The sequence below is a fragment of the Cyanistes caeruleus genome, unplaced genomic scaffold (genome assembly GCF_971803275.1).
Source record: "Cyanistes caeruleus unplaced genomic scaffold, bCyaCae1.hap1.1 HAP1_SCAFFOLD_180, whole genome shotgun sequence".
Classification (NCBI taxonomy): domain Eukaryota; kingdom Metazoa; phylum Chordata; class Aves; order Passeriformes; family Paridae; genus Cyanistes; species Cyanistes caeruleus.
Window position 1 is genome coordinate 6,556 of NW_028255968.1, and position 19,622 is coordinate 26,177.

A 19,622-nucleotide genomic window follows, 5' to 3' on the forward strand; every position below is an offset into this window, starting at 1 on the left:
ATATATAAATCGTGAATTTTTTGCTTAATGATATTCTTTTACTAAATTGTATTGTTTTATACGAAATTACTATTCCATTTACTAAATTGTATTCATTTTTAATTAAACTGCCATTAACCCAAGGGACCTAGTTGTCAAAATTGTAATTTCATTGATAACAACCGGAGAGGCGGCGGCGGAGCTCGGAGGCGGCCCCGGCCATCGCAGGTGGGAGCCGCGCTCGGTTCTGCGGGGGCTCGGGGCTCGCTGCGGGCCCGGGAGGGGGCGGCAGGGGGCTGTGGCGGGTGGCTTGTGCCGTGGCCGGCCCGTGTTGGCCCTGGGCTGAGGGCGCTGCGGGAGCGGCTGCCCGCGGTCTCCTTGCCGCTGGGGCCTCGGCAGGAGGCGGTGGCGGAGCAGCGCTGGCTCGTCCCGCTTCGTGTCGGGAGGCCGGAGGTGGCTGCGCTGGGCCCGGAACGCTGCGCTGGGGCCGCCTCCGAGCTCCGCCGCCGCCTCACCGGGCTCCGGCCGCTGCTGCCGCCGCTGCCGGGCCCGCACAGACGCTCCGGCAATGGCGACTCTCCTGCCCCCATGGCCGCCCTGGAGGCGCCAGCGGGGCCGGGCTTGTCCCCGCTCTGCCCAATCAGCGCGCGCCACAGCCACGAGTGACGGCAGAAGCAGCCAATCGCAGCCAGCGGCGGGCTCTGCACACGGCACGGCCTCGCCTGCCTTGGGCGGAGCTCCGCCATTTCTCGGACCCCTGGGCTGAGGAGAGGCCCCGGCGCTGGGCCCGGCCCGGGCCGGAGGCCAAGGAAGCGCCGCTGCGCTGAGGCGCCGGGAGCTCGGGATGCCCGGGAGCTGAGGGCGCTGCGAGCTGGGGGTGAGTCCGGGATGGAGCAGGGCATGGCGGAAAGAGGTCAAAACTCTGTGACTCTCCTTCCTGTCCCGGGCGGGGAGCAGAACACACAAGGAAAGGCTCGGGGGTCGGGATGAGGGTGGGGACAGTTTAATCCTTGGTCACGGGCACAGCACACCTGACTTGGGGAAATTAATTGAATTTATTCTCAAACATGTCTGAACAAGAAAACGAAAAATAAAATAATTCCTAGGGAAATCCATCTTCCCCCCAGCTGTCCCTCCTTCCCAGGCTTAACTTTGTGCCCCTCTCCGTCCCCCTCCCCGCCCAGAGGCACAGGGATGGGGGTCACAGTCAGGTCATGTCACTGCCTCCCCGTGAGGGCCAGGAATCCTTGTCCTGCTGCAGCCTGGGGTCCCTCGCAGGGGCCAGAGTCCCTCAGGACCAGGCTGCTCCAGCGGGGATGGCCAGGGGGATCCCCGAGTCCGGCCAGGAGCCACTTGCATGGCTGTGCAGGGGCTTCTGCCGGGCTCGGGGCCTCTCTCAGGCACCCCCTGCTCCGGCCCGGCCTCACTGCCCCCCTCACCCCCCATGCAGCGAGTGCCCGGGCAGGGAGATGCACGATTTTCCCGGGGCTGAATCTTGGTGTTTCTGAGCTTTATTGAGGTGAATGTTGGTGTTTTGTTTTTTTTGTGAGGGCAGAATCTTTGTATTTTGGGGGGATTTCAGATTTTTGGTGTTTTGGAAGTTTTTGATCTGTCTTTGTTAGCATTCAGGATCACACATAATCACCGAATGATTATATGCAGGTGCTTTATTGAAGCGTGGGGGAACTGGGGGTATCAGCAACGCAAATCTAGCTCCATTGTCTTTGTCCAAAGTGCACATATTTCTACAATTTCAGCTGTAGCAGTAATCACTGTAACAACCTTATCAATACTGTTTCATTAATATTGCTTCATTAACTTTATTGCTTCATGAGAGTTAGCTCATCCTTTTATGAACATGTCCGAATCTTATCTCTGGGTGGGTATCTTGGAGACCCCAAGTACCAGTTCCCATTACCGTAAGCATTTCAGCTTGCTAGGCCATCCCTAATACCCAGCATTCCTGTGGCCTGCCCCTACATTAAAAATGGTTTTAAGAAACATTTTCAGAAACATTTAACCCCATAGTAACATATTTCTCCTCTTTGGAAGTATTTCACTTTACTATAATAAGTGTAATGCTTTCACTCTATACCGTCCTTTTTCTGTGTTTATACTTGATGTTCATCTTCGAATCCACAGTTGTCATAAGCGTTGTTACACTCTGGAGGACTTGGAGATGACAAATGCGGATGTGGATCTCTGTCCCATGTCAGTGCCTTTATTATCTTCTGGTTCCAGGATACTCTTTTCTTTCTCTCTCCTTTCAGAACTGCACAGATTAACCAGATTGCTAAGAACACAATTAGTAGGATTATCAGTCTCTCAAGAATAGATTTGATCCATGAGCTCACATTCCATCCTAACCATTCAAAACTTTTATCTACCCAACTTGTGGTCAGATCTTCCCTCTCTTTCTGTGCTCCATGTTCTGTTTGTTTTAGTGGATTAATGTTGTGCTCTACATCTGCAGTTCCATTTGGGCTGTGGATGCAGCAGTGATCAATTTGTCCTTTTAGGTACCAGCATACTCTGTGTTCTTTCAACAATAACAGATCTAAAGCCAATCTGTTTTGCTGGGTCATTTTAGTTGTGGCTTGTAATTGTACATTTAGCTCTAAATCCCTCTTTGGTAACTCTTGCCAATCTTTCTACCTGGCCTGTAAGTTTGTACAACATCTTTCTATTGTTATAATTTGCTATTGGACCAAACAAGGATTCCAGGGCCCACTCACATTTTACACTACTGGAGGGTTCCTGACATCTTTCTTCATCCTCCGCTTTGTTTTCCTGAAGTTCTTGTCTCGTTCTTATTTGAAGATGTCCATGTTCTCCCTTGAATGGGGACCTTTTCCAAATTGGGCATAAGGTGGGGAGGCCTAGAGTAATCTCTTTTACTTTTTCACCTTCAGGCAAATGTGTTGTCCAGGTGCCATCGCTTGCTGCCCACCAAATTGGCCTGGACTCTGAACTGTACTTGTGCTACATATTACCTTTTGGATCACTTGTCCTATCTTGTCATTTATTTCACCTTGTTTGTGTTTGTTTCCTCTGCAGGCACATCCAATTTGCAGGGCTACCACAAGTGGTGGCATTTGTTTTATTTCTTCATCATCAGAAGTACAGTCCTAAGCTTTGTTCCATACCCACCAATTCACTTTGTCTGCCTCCATTCTACTACTGGTTGCAGTGTTCCATACCCCTGGATCTGTTTCATTTTCAGAGCCTTCCCACTTAATGCACCAAGGGCTATCTGCCATAGATTGGAATTTCTGAAGCCCACTCACTGACCATGCACTGTCCCAAGCTTCAGCCCGATCTTTTCCTTCCTGTCCTTCACACTTCCACTTCAATACTGGAATCTTTTCTTTAATAACCATTGCTATCTTTTCATAACACCATCCATAATTCCCTAATCCCCCATACCAGCCTAGTTTTGGTTCATACTTTCCTCCATTTTCATGACAATCCCATAGAGATGAATACTTTGGCTTCACAGCATTTTCAAACACTGTCTTATTTGGGTACTCGTAATCTATGTGCAGTACACAGCTCACATTTTCATTTTTATTCTTTTGTATTTCAGGTAATTTTGATGTTCTAATTCCCCAATTTATTAGGTCTCTTGCTGCCTTTGGTATTGGCAGACAGACAGTTATTTTGCTGGTGTTTTGCATGTTGGCAAAATCTTTAATTAATCCAATGATTCCATTTTCTGCCTGAATAGTATTAGAGACTTTTATCACTTGTGTTTCTGGCTGCACCCCCACATCCCTCTTCATTGTCAAATGAAGAGTTGTCAGCTGATCCTTTTGCATTTCACATCCCAAGGTAACATTGATTCCAACTGATGGCACTAAAGGCCATGAAATAATCACCATTACAGTCACTAGCAACCTAGACATTTGAAACAATCAAACCCGCTTTATCTGCAGCTTTGTTGGCCCTACAGTTTGTGCAGTCCACAGTGCAGGGGAAACCTTCTTCACCCTGGTGTAATGTATGCAGGGATCCAGTCCAGCTCCTTTGACTGCTGTCAAGGTAGTTAACAGTACCTGATAGGGTCCATTCCACCTTTCTTTTAATGGTTCTTCCTTCCAGCTTTTACTGTACACTTCATCTCCCGGGGGGATGTCATGAACTGGATTCTCAAGAGTCAGCGGCCTGTTCCACACAAGGGTGCTCCGAAGTCGAGCTCGAGCTTTTCCAAGAGACAGAAAATAATTCTACACCTCTTGCTTCCCTGTAACATGTACATTTGGATTAGGTTCAGGGCATTCATATGGTTTCCCATCCAATATCTCATAAGGACTGACTGACATCCCGCTTCTAGGCTTTATCTGAATCCTCAGCAGTGCTATTGGTAAAGCTTGTGGCTACTGCAATTTAGCCTCTTGGCATCTTTTGCTGATTTGCCTCTTCAATGTCTGATTCATCCTCTCTACCTGTCCACTGGATTGGGGTCTCCATGGTGTATGGAGATGCCAAGCTATTCCCAGTAACCTACTCACCTCCCTCACTACGGTGGCTGTGAAATGTGGGCCCCTATCTGATGATATTCCTAGAGGCACCCCAAATCTTGGAATGATTTCTTGCAGTAAGCACTTGACTGTCTCCTTTGCTTGATTTGTGTGACAGGGAAGAGCTTCTGGCCATCCTGAAAATGTGTCAACCCCTACCAATAGATATTTGTATCCTCGAGTTCTTGCTAATTCTACAAAATCTACTTGCCAATAATCTCCTGGTTCTACTCCTACCCGTATTTTCCCTAATTGTGCCTGTCATCTAGCCACTGGATTGTTCTTTAAGCAAATTTCACATTTTGACATTACTGATTTTGCCATTGTTAACATCCGTACTGAAATTAAATTTTGTTTTAACGATTTCACCAATGCCTCTGCAGTCCAATGACATTTGTTATGTTTAATTTGTAGAACTTCTCTCATTCTCAAGGGGGGTACCACTACTTGTCCCTGTGTAGTCACATACCACCCTTCTGAATTCTTCTGTGCATTCAGTGAGTGTCCCAATTTCTCATCCTCTATTGAATATTTTGGTTCTGGAGGTAAATTGAATTGAGATACATTAGTTTTTAAAGGTATCAATGCCATTGCAGTTTTCACTTCTCGAGCAGCTTGTCGGGCTGTCCAGTCTGCTCTCCGATTTCCCTCATGAATTTTGGAGCTTCCTGATTGGTGAGCTTTGCATTGCATGATTCCTACTTGCTCGGGCTTTTGTACTGCTTTTATTAATTGCAGGACTGCATCTTGATGTTTAATGTGTGTGTCTTTAGAAGACAGCAGTCCTCTTTCTTTCCCCGGTACCCCATGTACATGCACCACTCCAAAAGCATGTTTTGAATCAGTCCAGATATTTACTTTGCTCCCTTCACTCATCTCTAATGCCCTGGTTAAAGCAACCAGTTCTGCTCGTTGGGCAGATGTGTTTGCTGGTAAGGAGCAAAGCTGGATTCAGAAGGTTTAGCTGTCTTTAATGTGACACCATCGTGCTCGGTTAGGGTTGCCTGGAATTTCATCATCCTGCTTGGAGATAGCCATTGGCCCCCCTTTTGTTCTAACACAGTGGTCACCATGTGTGGCACATAGACATCTATGTCTCTACCCAGCGTGAGTTTCCTGGCTTCTTGGATCAGCATCACAGTGGCTGCAACTGCCCGCAGGCATGAAGGCCATTCGGCACTCTCGTTGGTTGTCAAGTTGTTTGGAGAAGCAGCCTACCAGCCTTTTCCAGCTTCCCAAAGGTTGGGTCAGCACTCCCAGTGCTGGGTGTGATCTTTCATGCACAAACAGCTGAAAATCTTTGGATAGATCAGGCAATCCTAATGCCAGAGCTGTTGTCAATGCCTCCTTCAGTTTGAGGAAGGCCTCCTTCTGTGGTCTGCCCCAGGTAAGCGGTTGTGTCTTCTGGGCTTCATACAAGGGTTTTGCAATTAGTCCATAGTCCATGATCCACAGGCTGCACCACTCTGTCATCCCAAAGCAAACTCGCAGCTCATGCAGGTTCTGGGGTTCTGGAATAGCACAAATAGCTTGAATACGGTTAGTACCCAATTTACATTGCCCTTGTGAGATTTCACATCCCAGGTAAATCACAGTCTGTTGGACAATTTGTGCCTTTTCTTTAGACACCTTATATCTTCCCATTCCTAGTTGATTTAAAATTTCAATTGTTACCTTTATGCAGGTTGTTTTCTCTTCTGTAGCTGTCAGTATATCACCAACATACTGTAACAGCAGGTATTGTTCTCTTGGTACTTGCCCATTCTCGTTCCAAATCTCCAGCTCCTTCGCCACCTGACTTCCAAATAGGGTTGGACTGTTCTTGTATCCTTGTGGGAGTCGTGTCCAGGTGAGCTGAGTTTTCCTTCCATTGTCTGGATTTTCCCATTCAAAGGCAAACAGTTTCCTACTTTCTTTGTCAAGTGGTATGCAGAAAAAGTCATCTCTTGAATCAATTACAGTAAACCATTTCTATTTCTCTTTCACAGATGTCAACAATGTGTAGGGATTAGCTACCACTGGGTAAATATCTTTAGTTATTCCATTTATTGCTCTCAAATCCTGTACTAGTCTGTACTCACCATTTGGTTTCTTCACTGGAAGTATTGGTGTATTCAATTCTGATTCACATTCTTCTAAAATTTGCTACTTCAAAAATTTATCAATAATCTTTACTATTCCTTGCCGTGCTTCTGGCTTTATGGGATACTGTTTAACCTGGACAGCTTTTGCTCCTTCTTTTCATTCTACATGTCCTGGTTGTGCCAACTTAGATTTTCCTGGTATGTCTGTTTCCCATAGAGAGGGAATTACTGCATCCTCTACTTCCCGAGGGATAGCAGAGACTGGTTTTTCTTTTATCATTAAGATTTGTCCTGTCTTTGATTCAGGTATTTTCATTAAAAGCTCCCCGTTTTCAAAAGTTATCACTGCATCAAATTTTGCTAATAAATCTCATCCTCAAAGTGGAATTGGACACTCAGGCATATCTAAAAATTCATGTGTTAACACTTTGTTTCCAAAGCACAAATCCAGGGGTTGCAGGAATGGTCGATTCTCCTCCTTCCCTGTGGCTCCAACTATTGTTGCTGTTTTGTCTCCAGCTTGCCCTTTTAGATCATTTAGCACAGAATATGTAGCCCCTGTATCCACCAGAAATTTTACTTCTTTATCTCCCAATTGTATAGTTACTAAAGGTTCTTGTATTGGTTTTTGTTCCGATTCTAGTCAGCTGCTGTACTCCCCCAGCACCATTAATTTGGAAGCATCTTGATTCTGCTTGAACTGATTGCCCTGGTTAAACCAATTTGGGCATTCATTTTTCCAGTGCCCCTCTTGTCTACAAGAAGCACATTGATTTAACCCCAATCTTGGCAAAACCCATCCCCCTCGTCCTCTGCCAAGTCCGCCCCTCCCCAGTCCACGACCACCTCTGCCGCATCCTCTGAAACCTGGATTCTCTCTTCCTTGGATCACTGCCAAAAGATTTTGCTGCTGCTTTTTACTAGCTTCCTTTTCTCTGTTACTGTATACTTTCCAAGCCACTTCAAGTAATTGATTCAAATTCCTTGTATCTTCTCCTTCTGACTTCTGCAGTTTTCTCCTAATATCCTGCGACTGCCCAAGAAAAATGAACACAAGCTGAACATTCGCTGTTCTGTTTCTAGTTGAAGATCTGTATACTTTCTTGCTGCCTCCTTAAGCCTTTCCAAAAATGCAGCAGGGGATTCTTTCTTTTCCTGTCTTATCTCATACAATTTAGACCAATTCATTAGCCTTAGGTACAGCATTCCCAACCCCTGTCTGGAGCCACTCTTGATATCTCTTCAGCCTCCGCATGTCCCCAAAGGCATTGGGATCCCACCCTGGATCCTCGGTTGGAAAGTTCTCATCTAAAGTCGCCGTCAGCACCCCAGTTCTGAGATCTTCTCTCACCTTCTCCTTGGCTGCTCTAAGCACCATCTCTTTCTCAGTAGAGTCCATTAAATTCTCCACTTTTCCTTGTATATCATCCCAAACTGGATCTGAGTTTTCATAATCATTTTTACCACCCCTGCTACTTTATCAGGGTTTTCTCTCTAAGTTCCAGCTGATTGTTTCCAAATTATCAAGTCTGCGGGTGAAAAAGGAACTTCCACAAACACCAGCCCTTCTACTCCTTGTCTCGTACTCCTTGTCTCAAGGGGGCAATCACAGTCCGCCTTTGTCTGCCCAAATCTTTTCCCGTTCTACCCAGAACCGGAGCAAGCTGTGACCGAGTCTGATGGGATACCGGTGTCGCTGATTTATTATCATCACCCCTGCTACTGCTATCTTCCTCCCCAGCATTTTTCACATTTCCTTGTATCACGGTTAGATTTGGATCATCTCCTAGAGAAGAAGGATCAGTGAAGGCGGTAGAGGAGGATAAAGAGGGAAAGGTGAAGTGGGATTAGGCGAGATAGTGTTAGGTGAAATAAGATTGGGTGAAGTGGGGGCAGACAAAACAAAATTGTGTTCTTTTGGTTCTGCTGAAACCACTTGTAAATCAACATCCATCTCTTTCCCCCGATGCAAACTTTCTTTTAATGCCAGGTGCTCTAAACAACTTTTTCTTTTACACAGACTTCACATTTATCACTCACACGTGCCTTAACTGCCACCAATCCACACTCAGCCTGCCATTCTGGCTTGTCTCACAAATAGAAAAACAAATCAACGTACGAAACTTCATCCCACTTTCCTCGGGCTTACAGAACAACATCAACTGTAAAATGGTGTTCTACTGCAAAGATCCATTTCTCAGCCACTTTTCCCCACAGTCCAGGTCATATCCTGGCCACCATGTATTACAATAATCAATCAACTTTACGTAAACCTTGCCCAAAGTTTCCCTGTTTGCAATGTGCTAATAAGCACCCCAAAGGAGAAGTAGGTGGTACAGGGGCATTGCCACCTCAAATCCCTTTAAGCTTCTCCATGTTACAGTTACAATACACCACACAGCACTGCTGCCCAACCTGCAACACTTTCGCACTTGTCTGACAGACGGCGCCTGGGCAATACCAGGAATTCCTCCAGCCCAACCGTGCGAAGCTTTGGCTGCGTCTTATCGGCAGGCACCAGAGCAGACCGAAAAGCACCTCACCTCTCTCAGAGGGACGTTGTGAGCGGCGGCGACGGTCGCGGCCGGATGGGCTTCCGGAGAATTCATGGCTCTGTGAAGTGTTTGTTCTTCTGGAAATTCTGGAATGTATCGGGACTTGGTCTGAGCAGCAGTCCTTGTCAATTAGTAACATTTTCTGAAATTGATGGTTTCTCCCATTGTTTCCTTACGTACAAGTCCCTGGCCCTATCTCCAAGCAGATTCTCTCATTGCCTCTGTTTTTCCTTCCTGGTTCTTCTTTGTTTTTGGGATTGCTCTCAGTGCCCTCATTCTCTGTCCTTTTGTAGCCGTTTGTGGCTCAGGAGGCCTGGCTGCCACCTGCATCCCCTTGCTCAGCTGCTGAATGAGCTGCACTCAGCAAGGTGTGGTGCATGGTAAAAAGATGAGAGTTGCTGTAGCACATGAGAGGAGAAACAGCATTTGTTAAACCCACGGTCTGCCAGGGAACCAGAAAAGTGTGTCCCATTCCCATCCTTTCCATATTTGGACAAGTACATGAGCTGCTTTGCTATTTCCTTTTTTATCTGTTTCTGCACCTTCTCCTTGCTGATCTGTTTGCCATCAGCAGTTTGAACCTTTTAACTTTTCCCAAACCTCTCCTTTTTCTACTAAAAGGTAATCTGACCCCAACCCATAGTGAAATGTTGTGTTCTTCATCTGAGTGGATTGGTTGAGGGGAAGGTCAGGAGCTGGAGCTGTCTGATTGGTGTTATTTCAATGACATCCTGTAATCTAATAATGCCATTGAAATGAGAAATGGTTTCTCTGGTACCTGCTATGAATTCATCAGGGTTCCCAGGGTCTGGTCCATGGTGTTGCAGGATTTGTTCGGGTGGTCTTTCATCTTTTCCCCTTTTTTGGGTGCTCCCTCCAGCCAGGGCTGCATCAATTGTCAGCTTTTCTCTCATTAAATCATCACATACTTGGAATTCCTGACTGATTTCCCTGAACTTGTGGTAGCAAATAAACCCCAGTGGTCTGATACACCCTATATAACATAGACAGAGACAGCACATGTTGGAGTGGGGACAGGGATGATTCTCCCCCACTTGTTTTAGTGAAGTTTTCACAACATTCTTCCTTTTCTGTTTTCCTTTGCAGTTTAGCCAATTTCTGCTGCAGAGTCAGATATCCTTACAATGGGCTGTGCCTTTATCTGTGCAAATTCCATCTGTGCAAGCAGGCAGAGCTTGGGCTGAGGGACAGAAAGAATCAGCTCAGTTCCCTGCAGGTAGGAAGCCTCATGTCCATTGTGCAGGCTTTGGGCCATCAGTGTTAATTTGCATTTCTAAAGCTCCTCTCCTGGCTGCCTGGAATGAAACTTCTCTTCCCAGGAGGCCATGGGATGACTCACATATGGCCACTCCAAAAGTGACATTTTTGAAGAAAAAAATACTATACTATCTCTTTACAAGTTATGGGGGTCACCTTTAAACCTCTTAGTTTTTAAAACTGAGGCGTAAAGGTGAACATTCAAAAATGCACACCAAATTCTTGCAATCATAACGGCCACGCACACACATTCCCAAAAAAATCCAAAGCAATAAAGTTTTTTTCTACTTCTTGCCCAAAGTCTAAAAACTGATTTTCCCAACCCTGGCTCAGCACTACGAGTCTAACTAACAAAATAGAAGTAGGATTATTAAGGAAAAGCATAATAATGGTGTAGTCTTGTCACCAAAACTGCAAGATGAATAAAAACTCTCCAACAATATAAAATCAAGGCATGACTTGAGTCTGGCCAAAATGTGCAACAGAAATCATTAATTCCTCACTTTGGCAGGGTGTGCAGAGAAAATCATTCCAAGACATGTAAATTTAATAGATGTTTCCTAAACTATATACAGTCTGAACCCATAGAAATCCGTTGGTTTAATGTTCATTGGTTTGAAGGTGTGGAGCTGTTAGGATTTGGTTTCCTGTTGCAGCCGGATTTCTGTGCCTGTGATGTGAATTAGGTGGGCACTCCTGGATTTCCTGCTCAGCCTTTTCCAGACCAGATGTCTCCAGCTGTGCCTGGGGCAGGGTCTGGGGTAGATGTTGGTTGATGTTTGTTGCTGGGTGTTGATGTTTTGTTGCTGGTCGTTATCTTGGGGGGAATCTTTTGGGCTATTCCCAATCTGTTGAGATGTTAATTTCATCTCTGCTGAGTGCTGGAAAAGAAGGATTAAAATTCCTTTCCCCAAGGCAAATGCAAACCAAGTCCCTTCAGAGAAATAAGAATTGAAGCCATTTTCAAGTTGGTCTATTTTCCCATATTCTAATCCCAGGCAGGGCAGAGTGTGAGTGCAATTGAGAGGCAGAGTGGAATTGTCCCGGTGCCTTCCGCAGCAGCTGTGGCGAGGGCAGGCACAGAAAGGCCTGAAGCTGCAAGAGTGAGAGCAAGGATTGTCCCGCAGTGGCTGGAGATGGCAAAGGAGGGTGGCCAGGCCGAGGATTTGAGCAGAGGATCTGTGGGCAGGCGCAGGGGCTTCCCCCGCTGGGGAGCCCTGGCTGCTGCTGCGTTGCCTTCAGTGCAGGCTCAGGGGTGGCCTGTTTAATATTCCCTTCCAGTTCAGATTTCTGAGTCTGGAAGAGCCATGGCTGGGGCATCAATCATTTTATTTTTTTCATTTTGTTAAGTTCTGTTCTCTTCTTTATGTCCACTCAGTAAAATTGAGGCTATCTGGGGCTAAAGAAGTCATACAATGCTCAGGCCAGAACAAAGAATCCTCAGTCCAGCTCCTGCAGTTCCCTAATTATCCTAAGAATTGTTCCAGCTCCATTTTTGTCCTGGGAAACATTATTTCTCAGATTCCCTGAACTCTCTCTGAATCAATACACCACAAACCCTCAGTCAAAAATTGTTTCCAATATTTAACCATTTTCTCTGTCATTTGCCCTTTCTTTTTTTTCAGCTACTCAAAGCTGCTTTTTTGCCTGAAAATGAAGCCATTTCACAGAGGCTTCCTCTACCTCTTCTCCTTGTTTTTCTGACTGGATCAAGTCATCCACATCCTGCAATAAGCCAGTCCCTGGGGGTGAGGTCAATTCCTTTGATATTTCCTGCAAGGCTTGCCCCAATCAGGCCGGTGCTTCCGTGCATCCCTGCAGAAGGACCGTCCATGTCTTGAGCATTTTCCCTTCTAGCTCTTGTTGCCAGCCCAAGGCAGAATTGTGTTTGCATCCTCTGGAAGTGGGCAGATCCCCAGAAAGCATCTTTTGCATCAAGTTGTGAATGGCAGCAGTGTGAGGAGGGCACCTGGTTGAGGCTGGTGTAAGGATCTGAGAGTGTGGGGTGCCTCGGTTTCATCATCTCATTTCTTCTTCTTGGGTCCTGCAGCATTCTGTGGATTCCATTGGATTTCTTGTTTGGCAGGATAGGAGCATTCTAGGGAGCCATCCCTGGCTCCCCAAGCCGTGCCTTGAGCAGGACTCCCAGACAGGCTGTGAGCCCTTCCTTCCCTCCCTTGGAACAGGGGATTGCTTTAGGACACCTCTTGTCCTGGTTGCTTCAGAGAGATGTGGAGAGGCTCCATATCTAATTTTGCCAATTTCCCTGGGGCTGCCCACACTTGTGGGTTCACTTCAGCCATGGCTCTGCCAGACATTTGATGCAGAGGTACAGCAGAACCAACCTCTGTATCCCCTTTGGCAATATTAATTTGCATTCCCAATTTAGCCATCAAATCCCATCCCAGTAAATTACAATCACAATTGTGAGCAAATAAAAATTCCTGCATTTTAAACACATCCCCCACATCTGCTAATAGTAGCTGAATAAAACACACCCACTCATCTTTCCCACTTAGTGCCTCAATAGCTAAAATATTCCCTAACACCTTTAGGTGTAAGATTCCGAGTGAATGGAGAGGCCCCTGTGTCCATCAGGAAAGGTCTCCTCTGGATCCAGAGCCACCCTGGATGTTCCCAAGGGCTGCAGTGTGGTGGGTCCCTGGTGGAATGGGAGCTGTGCCACCGCTAAGAATGCGTGTCCATCAAGGGCTGGACTTGCTGGTGCTGAGGGTGCTGCTGTCTGTGCTTGCAGTGTCCTTGTGCCCTGCAGCTGGAAGGCTGATTCCTTGCCAGGGGCTGTTTGGGTGGGCTGTGCCCTGGCCAGGAGGGCAATGCCTGTGCCAGGTGCTTTGGCCGAGGGTGTCCCCTGGGTGCTGGGGCCCCCTTGGGCCCTGGGCTTGATCCCTCAGGGGCTGTAGGAAGTGTGCCATGAACTTTGCCTTCAGCTTGGCCTTTTGCTCATCCCTTGCTGCATTCAGCTGCTGAGCCTTTGTGAGCAAGTGCTGCAGGGGCTTCTTCTGTCGCTGCTGCACCCCCCTCAGTGCCTGTGGGTGCTCATCCTGTGGCAGCTGCTGAGCTTTCTGCAAAACCCTTCCTTTCTCCAGGGACCCAGCAGGAAATGCTTAAAAGATCCTCTGGATCCTTGCAGGTCTAATCGCCATTTGTGAGCTGTTCCTTCCTCGTGCTGGCTGTGCTGAGGCTCCCCTCCCCAGCCCGTATCCCAGAGCCGGTCCCTGTCCTGCCGCAGTGTCCAAAGGCGGCCCCCCCGGCGGGCAGGGCCGGCAGCTCCACGGGGCCGGGCAGCGGCCGGGGCGTCCCGCAGCCTCCTGGGGGCCGGGGGCCACTGCCGGCCCTGCCCGGGGGGTGCTGGGCTCAGGCAGCGCCCGGCGCTGAGCCCTGGCTGCCCCACAGCCCCGGCCCGGCCCCACAGCTCCCCACAGGCCCCCAGCCCGTGCTCCCGGTGCCGCAGCTCTGCGCCCGCTCCTGCCGCTCCCAGCTCAGAGAAACCCCCTGAAATCCTCACCTCCTTGTTTTCCTCTCCTGGAAAACTGGGATACAAAGGATCTGAGTAAGCAAGCAAATTCTGAGGATAAGACCCTTCTGAAAATCCTTCCAATCCTCAGTATTTTTCTCTTTTTCCTCTTATATATAATCATTTTTCTTATCCCATGGATTCCTCCTGCTGCTTCTTGCCTTAAGCACATTCCTGCACACTCCCCTTCAGCCAATCCCTTCCCAGCACACCAACACCATCCATCCCCTGTTGTCTAAATCCCTTCTGGACTTCCCTTCTTGCCCCCCTGGGTGTCCATGTCCTTAATTCCCTCTGGGAGAATGTGCAAAAAACCTCCACATGCTCCCAAATGACCCTTGAGAGATATTTTGGGATCCTCATCCCTTTTGCTGGGACCCCATTGTGGCTTTCCCTTTTGTCCCCTCCCTGGGTGCCCTGCCATGTTCACTCTCCGAAGATGCCACTGTAGTCACTGCTGAGATTTTCAGTGCTCTCTCCCTGCCGACTCTTGAGAGCCGCCCTGATCCGTCCCTCGTCTGTCTCCTGCTCACTCTCGGGTACCCAATCAATGCCCGGTGCCGCCGCCAGCCGAGGGAGCCGATCCCCCAAACTGGGTGAGGCCCCTTCAGCTGCACTCACTGCCCGCTGGCCCGGACGGTGGAAGGAATTGCGGAGGAGCCCCAAGGTGTGTGGAAAAATTGACATCCCCACAGGTTTCTGTCCACAAGGAAGACAGAGGAGTCCTGTAACAGTAATTTCATTCATAAAAATAGGGAGAGGCCATGGGACATTTCCTGTGGGGTCTCTCCAGTTGTTGGCAGACACAGCCTCCTTTTCATCCTAATTTTCTTGGTCACATCTCCCTCTCCCTTTCCCCACTGGCTGAAGTCCTGGAGAAGTACAGACTTCTCAATGCACCCCACTTTTGTATAGCTAACAATATTGATGGCTGTGTTAAGTCTTTGTTGTTCTTCTGGAAGTTGATGAATTTAGCAGGACCTTGGCTGAGCAGCAGTCTGTGTCATCAATTCATAACATTTTGTGCAGCTGCTGGCTCCTCCTGTCACTTCCTTATGTCCACGTCCCTGGCCCTATGTGCAATGAGGTTGAGGGGATCAGTTTGTCAAGAGGCTTTGTTGTTGTTCCTTTGCTGGGGTTGCCCCGTTTTGGGGCCATCCCCCCTGGAGCAGGGTGTCCCCCCTTGGTGCAGGCGCAGGGCTCAGGCAGGGCTGAGCCAATCAGAGCGCGCGGCGCTGATGACTCATCAGTGTCCAGGCAGAGCCGCAGCTGCCAGCGTTCCCCAGCTGGAGCCCAGCTGCGCCCCTCCCCCCCGGGCCTTGGCGCCCCCCTGGAGGGGAATTTGGGGAGGTGGGAGGGGGGAGCGCCAAGGCCGGGCCCCCCCGCGCTGTGGTGGCGGGAGCGGCTGCAGTGGGGAGCGAGTGCGGGCGGAAGCGGCCGAGAGCCCAGCGCTGCCCCAGGCCGAGCTGGCCCAGCTGCATCCGTGCCCCTGCGGTGGGATGCTGTGGGACTGGGGGGGAAGAGGGAGGCGGCAGTGGGTGCTGGGCCTGGGGGCAGGAGGAGAAGGGAAGGAGAAGCAGGTTTGAAGAACAAAACGGTCGAAGGATTCACGTGGGAGGAGCAGGTGCAGGAGGAGGAGAAATAGTAGGAGGAAGAGGAGTGGGAGGAAGAGTAGGGCCACAGGAGGAGGTGGGAGAGAAGGAAGAGGAAGCAGGACAACGTTCCATTCTCCCTGTATGTGCAGTCCCAGGAGTGTTGCCCTGGAGGTGACTGGGGAGGGGATCCACGATTTTGATGGGACTGAATCTTGGTGTTTCTGAACTTTTTTGGGCTAAATATTGGTGCTTTGTTTTTTTGCAGGGGCTGAATCTTTGTATTCTGGAGGGGTTTTTTCCTGAATTTGGTGTTTGGGTAGTTTTTCATCATTGTTTTGATGTTTGGGCTGAATCTTGGTGCTTTGCTTTGTTACAGACACAAGATGCCCAATGACTTCCTGAGATGAACTTGGGCATGGAGGAACCCCCAGCCCAAGGCGCTCTCCTCTCCTTTTCCTCCTAACCAGGAATTTTCATTCCCAAGCTGTGTCCAGATGGAAGAGGAGGAGAAAAAGCCCCAGAGATCCTGCATGAGGAGGGGCTGGAAACCCAGCCCAGGGAGCTGCGAGGAGGAAAGATCCCCCCAGTGCCAGGAACACGTCCAAAGATCCAGCCGGAGCTCAGAGCTGGGGGAGAAGCCCCACAAGTGCTTGGAATGTGGGAAGGGTTTCAGAAAGAGATCCCACCTGATTGAGCACCAGAGGATCCACACTGGTGAAAAGCCCTATGGGTGTGGGGAATGTGGGAAGAGCTTCAGCCAGAGCTCCTACCTGAGGAATCACCAGGTGATCCACACTGGGGAACGGCCCTATGAGTGTGGGAAATGTGGGAAGTGTTTCAGAGGTATCTCTGACCTGATGAGACACCAAGTGATCCACACAGGGGAACGGCCCTACACCTGCTTGGAATGTGGGAAGAGCTTTGGGTGGAGCTCTGACCTGCGAAAACACCAGCTCATCCACACTGGGGAGAGGCCCTACGAGTGTCCCCAGTGTGGGAAGAGGTTTCGGACCAGCTCCCATGTCCTCATACATGAGCGGATTCACACAGACGAGAGGCCCTTCCGCTGCCCTGACTGTGGGAAGGGCTTCAAGCACAACTCCAACCTCACCGTCCACCGGCGCATCCACAGTGGGGAGAGGCCCTACGAGTGTCCCCAGTGTGGGAAGAGCTTCTCACAGAGCGCTCACTTGACCCAACACCAACGGAGGCACCAGTAAGGGAAGCCCTGCAAGTGCCCCGAGTGCGGGAAGAGCTTCGTGCGCTGCTCCAGCTCCATCCCCCATGGGAGGATGGGCGTTGGATGATCCCCAGTGACCCCCGTTGGGCAGAGCCCTGGTGATCCGTGGTCCTGGTGATCCATGTTGGGAAGACACCTGGCTGGGAGGCTCCACATCTTCCTGGCTCCCTGTGGGCACCTGGATGAAAGCAGGGGAATGAAAATCTTAACAGGATACAGAATGACAATGGGAATTGTTGACTTTCAATCCTCGAGAACCTTTTGCCTCAGGAGCTGTGTGGGCGGAGAAACGGTGGTAACACCATGCTTGGGGGATTCTGAGGGGAGCACACACACTCTGTGGGGGGGGAGGACACGACCCCCAGGATCCCCCTCACCTTCCTGCACAGGCAGAAGCCGAGCCCCAGTGCCAGGAAGACAAAGCCCAACACGGAGACTCCGATCCCCTTCAGCTTCTTGCTGTGGGCAGCATCTGTCATCATCCCTGGGGGGGTCTGCAGGGGTCAGGACCCTCAAATCGTCTCACAGACATCCCAGGCCATTCCAAGGACCCTCCCAGTGTCTCTCAGCCCATCCAGGACCCTCTGAAACCTTCTTTGGAGATAATAATATTAAAAAACTAAGAATTTTAGAAAAATAAGCGATATTAGTTAGAGATAGGCCTTGCTGGAACTAGTTAGAGTTAATGATTAATTGAGAAGCAAGATTTGAGATAATGAATCTCATGTAAAAAATTACTTTTCGTTGTATGTTTGTTCAGCTGTGCTTATAATGAGAAAAGAGAAACTGATAAACGGGTTCAGGAAGATCACAGACCTTACATCTGGAAACCCATTTCAAAGTCACAAGGGAGGAAACTGGAGTTGTACCAAATGTCATTTGTAATGTCAACCATTGTAAAGGCAGAAAGGTCAGAGTGAGGAAAAGCGGTTTTCCTTCATCTCTTGATGACCCCTCCTCACCAAAACAAATCCCTCCTCAGATTAGGGAGCCAACCACACAGGCGTAATGACTTTTTAAAATCATTATTGTGCATTTTAATCCAAAGTGGGGAATGGGAGGTGTTAGCATTGTGCATATGTATTCATATTTAGGATATTTAAGACTTTTGTAAATAAATAGACACTAGAATCTTTTGTCAACTTGCAGTGCGTATTAAGGGGTGACTCCTGCACTCGCCCAGTGCTGTGATTAAACATCCACTTTGTAACTTTAAACTGTTGGAGAGGTTTTTTGTCCATTAACAGATTGATATTGATACTGGATCAATATTGCTATTTTGGTAAATCACTGCCAGTCTCTTCCCAGCCTCCCCAGGACCCACCAGAGCCCCTCCTGTTCCTTTCAGGATCCCACAGCCTCCTCCCAATTTCCCCCCACTGCCCCAGGACCCCCAAACCCTCTCCCAGTCCCTTCCCAGCCCCACCAGGACTCATCAAGACTCCTCCCAGTCTCTTCCAGCACAACCAACCTCATCCCAATCCCTGCTTTCCAATCCCCAATCTCCTTCCAGCCCCTCCAGGCTCACTCAAATCCCTCCCAGTGACACCCAGCACCCCCAAACTCCCTCCCAGTGTCCACCAGGACCCCCAGAACCCCATCCCACCCTCCCCAACATCCTTTAATCCTCTTCCCAGCCATCCTAAGCACCTCAATCCCTTCCCCAGTTTAAACCAGTCTATCTCAAACTCCCTCCCAGTTCCTCCCAGCACACCCCAATCCCCCTCTGGGCCCCCCCAGTGCCTCCCCCGCTGCCCCCGGCGCTGTGGGGGCCGGGCCGTGCCCCAGTGCCGGCTCAGGGGGTGCTCCAGGCTGCCGTGCTCCACCTGGCAGCTGGAGCTGAGCCCGCATTGCCGGGGGCGGTTTCCAGCAGCATCAGGAGCTGCTGGCTCCAGTCCCCGCTGGGGAGCACGGCAGTGGCCAGCACGTGGCCCGAGAGCTGCTGCTGGCCCTGGGAGCAGCTCAGCTGGATGTGGGCAGGGGAGAAATCCATCAGGGAGCAGAGCAGGCGGCCGGGGCCGGGCTGGGAGCTGGAGGGCACCAGCGAGATGGACACGCTGGGATGGGCACTGGGAGTGAGTGGGGACAGAGTGGGACCAGCTGGAGGGGAACTGGGAGAGATGAAAGACGAGTGGCATTGGGAGGGACTGGGAATGGACTGGCAGGGACTGGGGTGGCACTGTGAGAGATGAGAGTGGATACCGGAAACTGGAAGAGAGCGTGGAGGTCTGGAAGTGAAGCGGGAATGAACTCGGAATAGACTGAGAATGGGCTAAAAAGGAGTGGGAGGGACTGTGGTGGCACTGGGAGGGACTGTGGTGGCACTGGGCGGGACTGTGGTGGCACTGGGAGGGACTGTGGTGGCACTGGGAGGGACTGTGGTGGCACTGGGAGGGACTGGGAATGAAGTGCGCGGCACTGGGCGGCCGAGTCCAGCGCGGGGCTCTCGGCTCTGTGGATCTGCCCGGCAACTGATGAGTCATCAGAGCTGCGCGCTCTGATTGGCTGAGCGGCGGCAGATCCATGGAGGGGCGAGATGGACCAGCGGGGCATAAGGAGTTACTGGGATGGACTGGGAGAGCCACGGGAGGCACTGGGAGGCCCCGGGGATGGAAGTCTGAGGGCTCTGGGGTGATTCCCAGGGAGATTTAGAGGGACTTCTCCCTGCCCTTGTCCCCACCCAAGAGGACTTGGATTTGTTTCAGTTCAGTGGAATTCATGGTGATTTGGGGGGAGCTGGAGCAAAGCAGCTGGAAAGCACAGTGGGCTTGACAGGGACTGAACCAGGGCAGGAGTTGGGGCTGCCTCGAGTGAGCTCTCACAGTGTGAACCTTCA

General features: G+C 49.8%; 1 protein-coding gene across 2 annotated transcripts; it reads left to right on the forward strand.

Annotated features, from left to right (window-relative positions):
• Positions 1-286: 286 nt before the first annotated feature.
• Positions 287-18,003, forward strand: LOC147645728 (uncharacterized). 2 transcript variants are annotated; one of them, XM_086874267.1, is made up of 3 exons: positions 685-856; positions 10,246-10,375; positions 15,923-18,003. In XM_086874267.1, exon 3 carries the CDS (start codon positions 16,041-16,043, stop codon positions 16,764-16,766), a length of 726 nt encoding a protein of 241 aa, XP_086730393.1. In that variant the 5' UTR covers positions 685-856; positions 10,246-10,375; positions 15,923-16,040; the 3' UTR covers positions 16,767-18,003. The 2 variants fall into 2 exon arrangements, with proteins under 2 accessions (XP_086730391.1, XP_086730393.1); XM_086874265.1 differs by lacking the exon at positions 10,246-10,375 and having other exon boundaries at positions 287-856.
• The last annotated feature ends 1,619 nt before the right edge of the window (positions 18,004-19,622 follow it).

Coding starts and splice junctions, on each gene's coding strand:
- LOC147645728 (XM_086874265.1), top strand. CDS start 16,041: ATGGAAGAGGAGGAGAAAAAGCCCCAGAGATCCTGCATGAGGAGGGGC.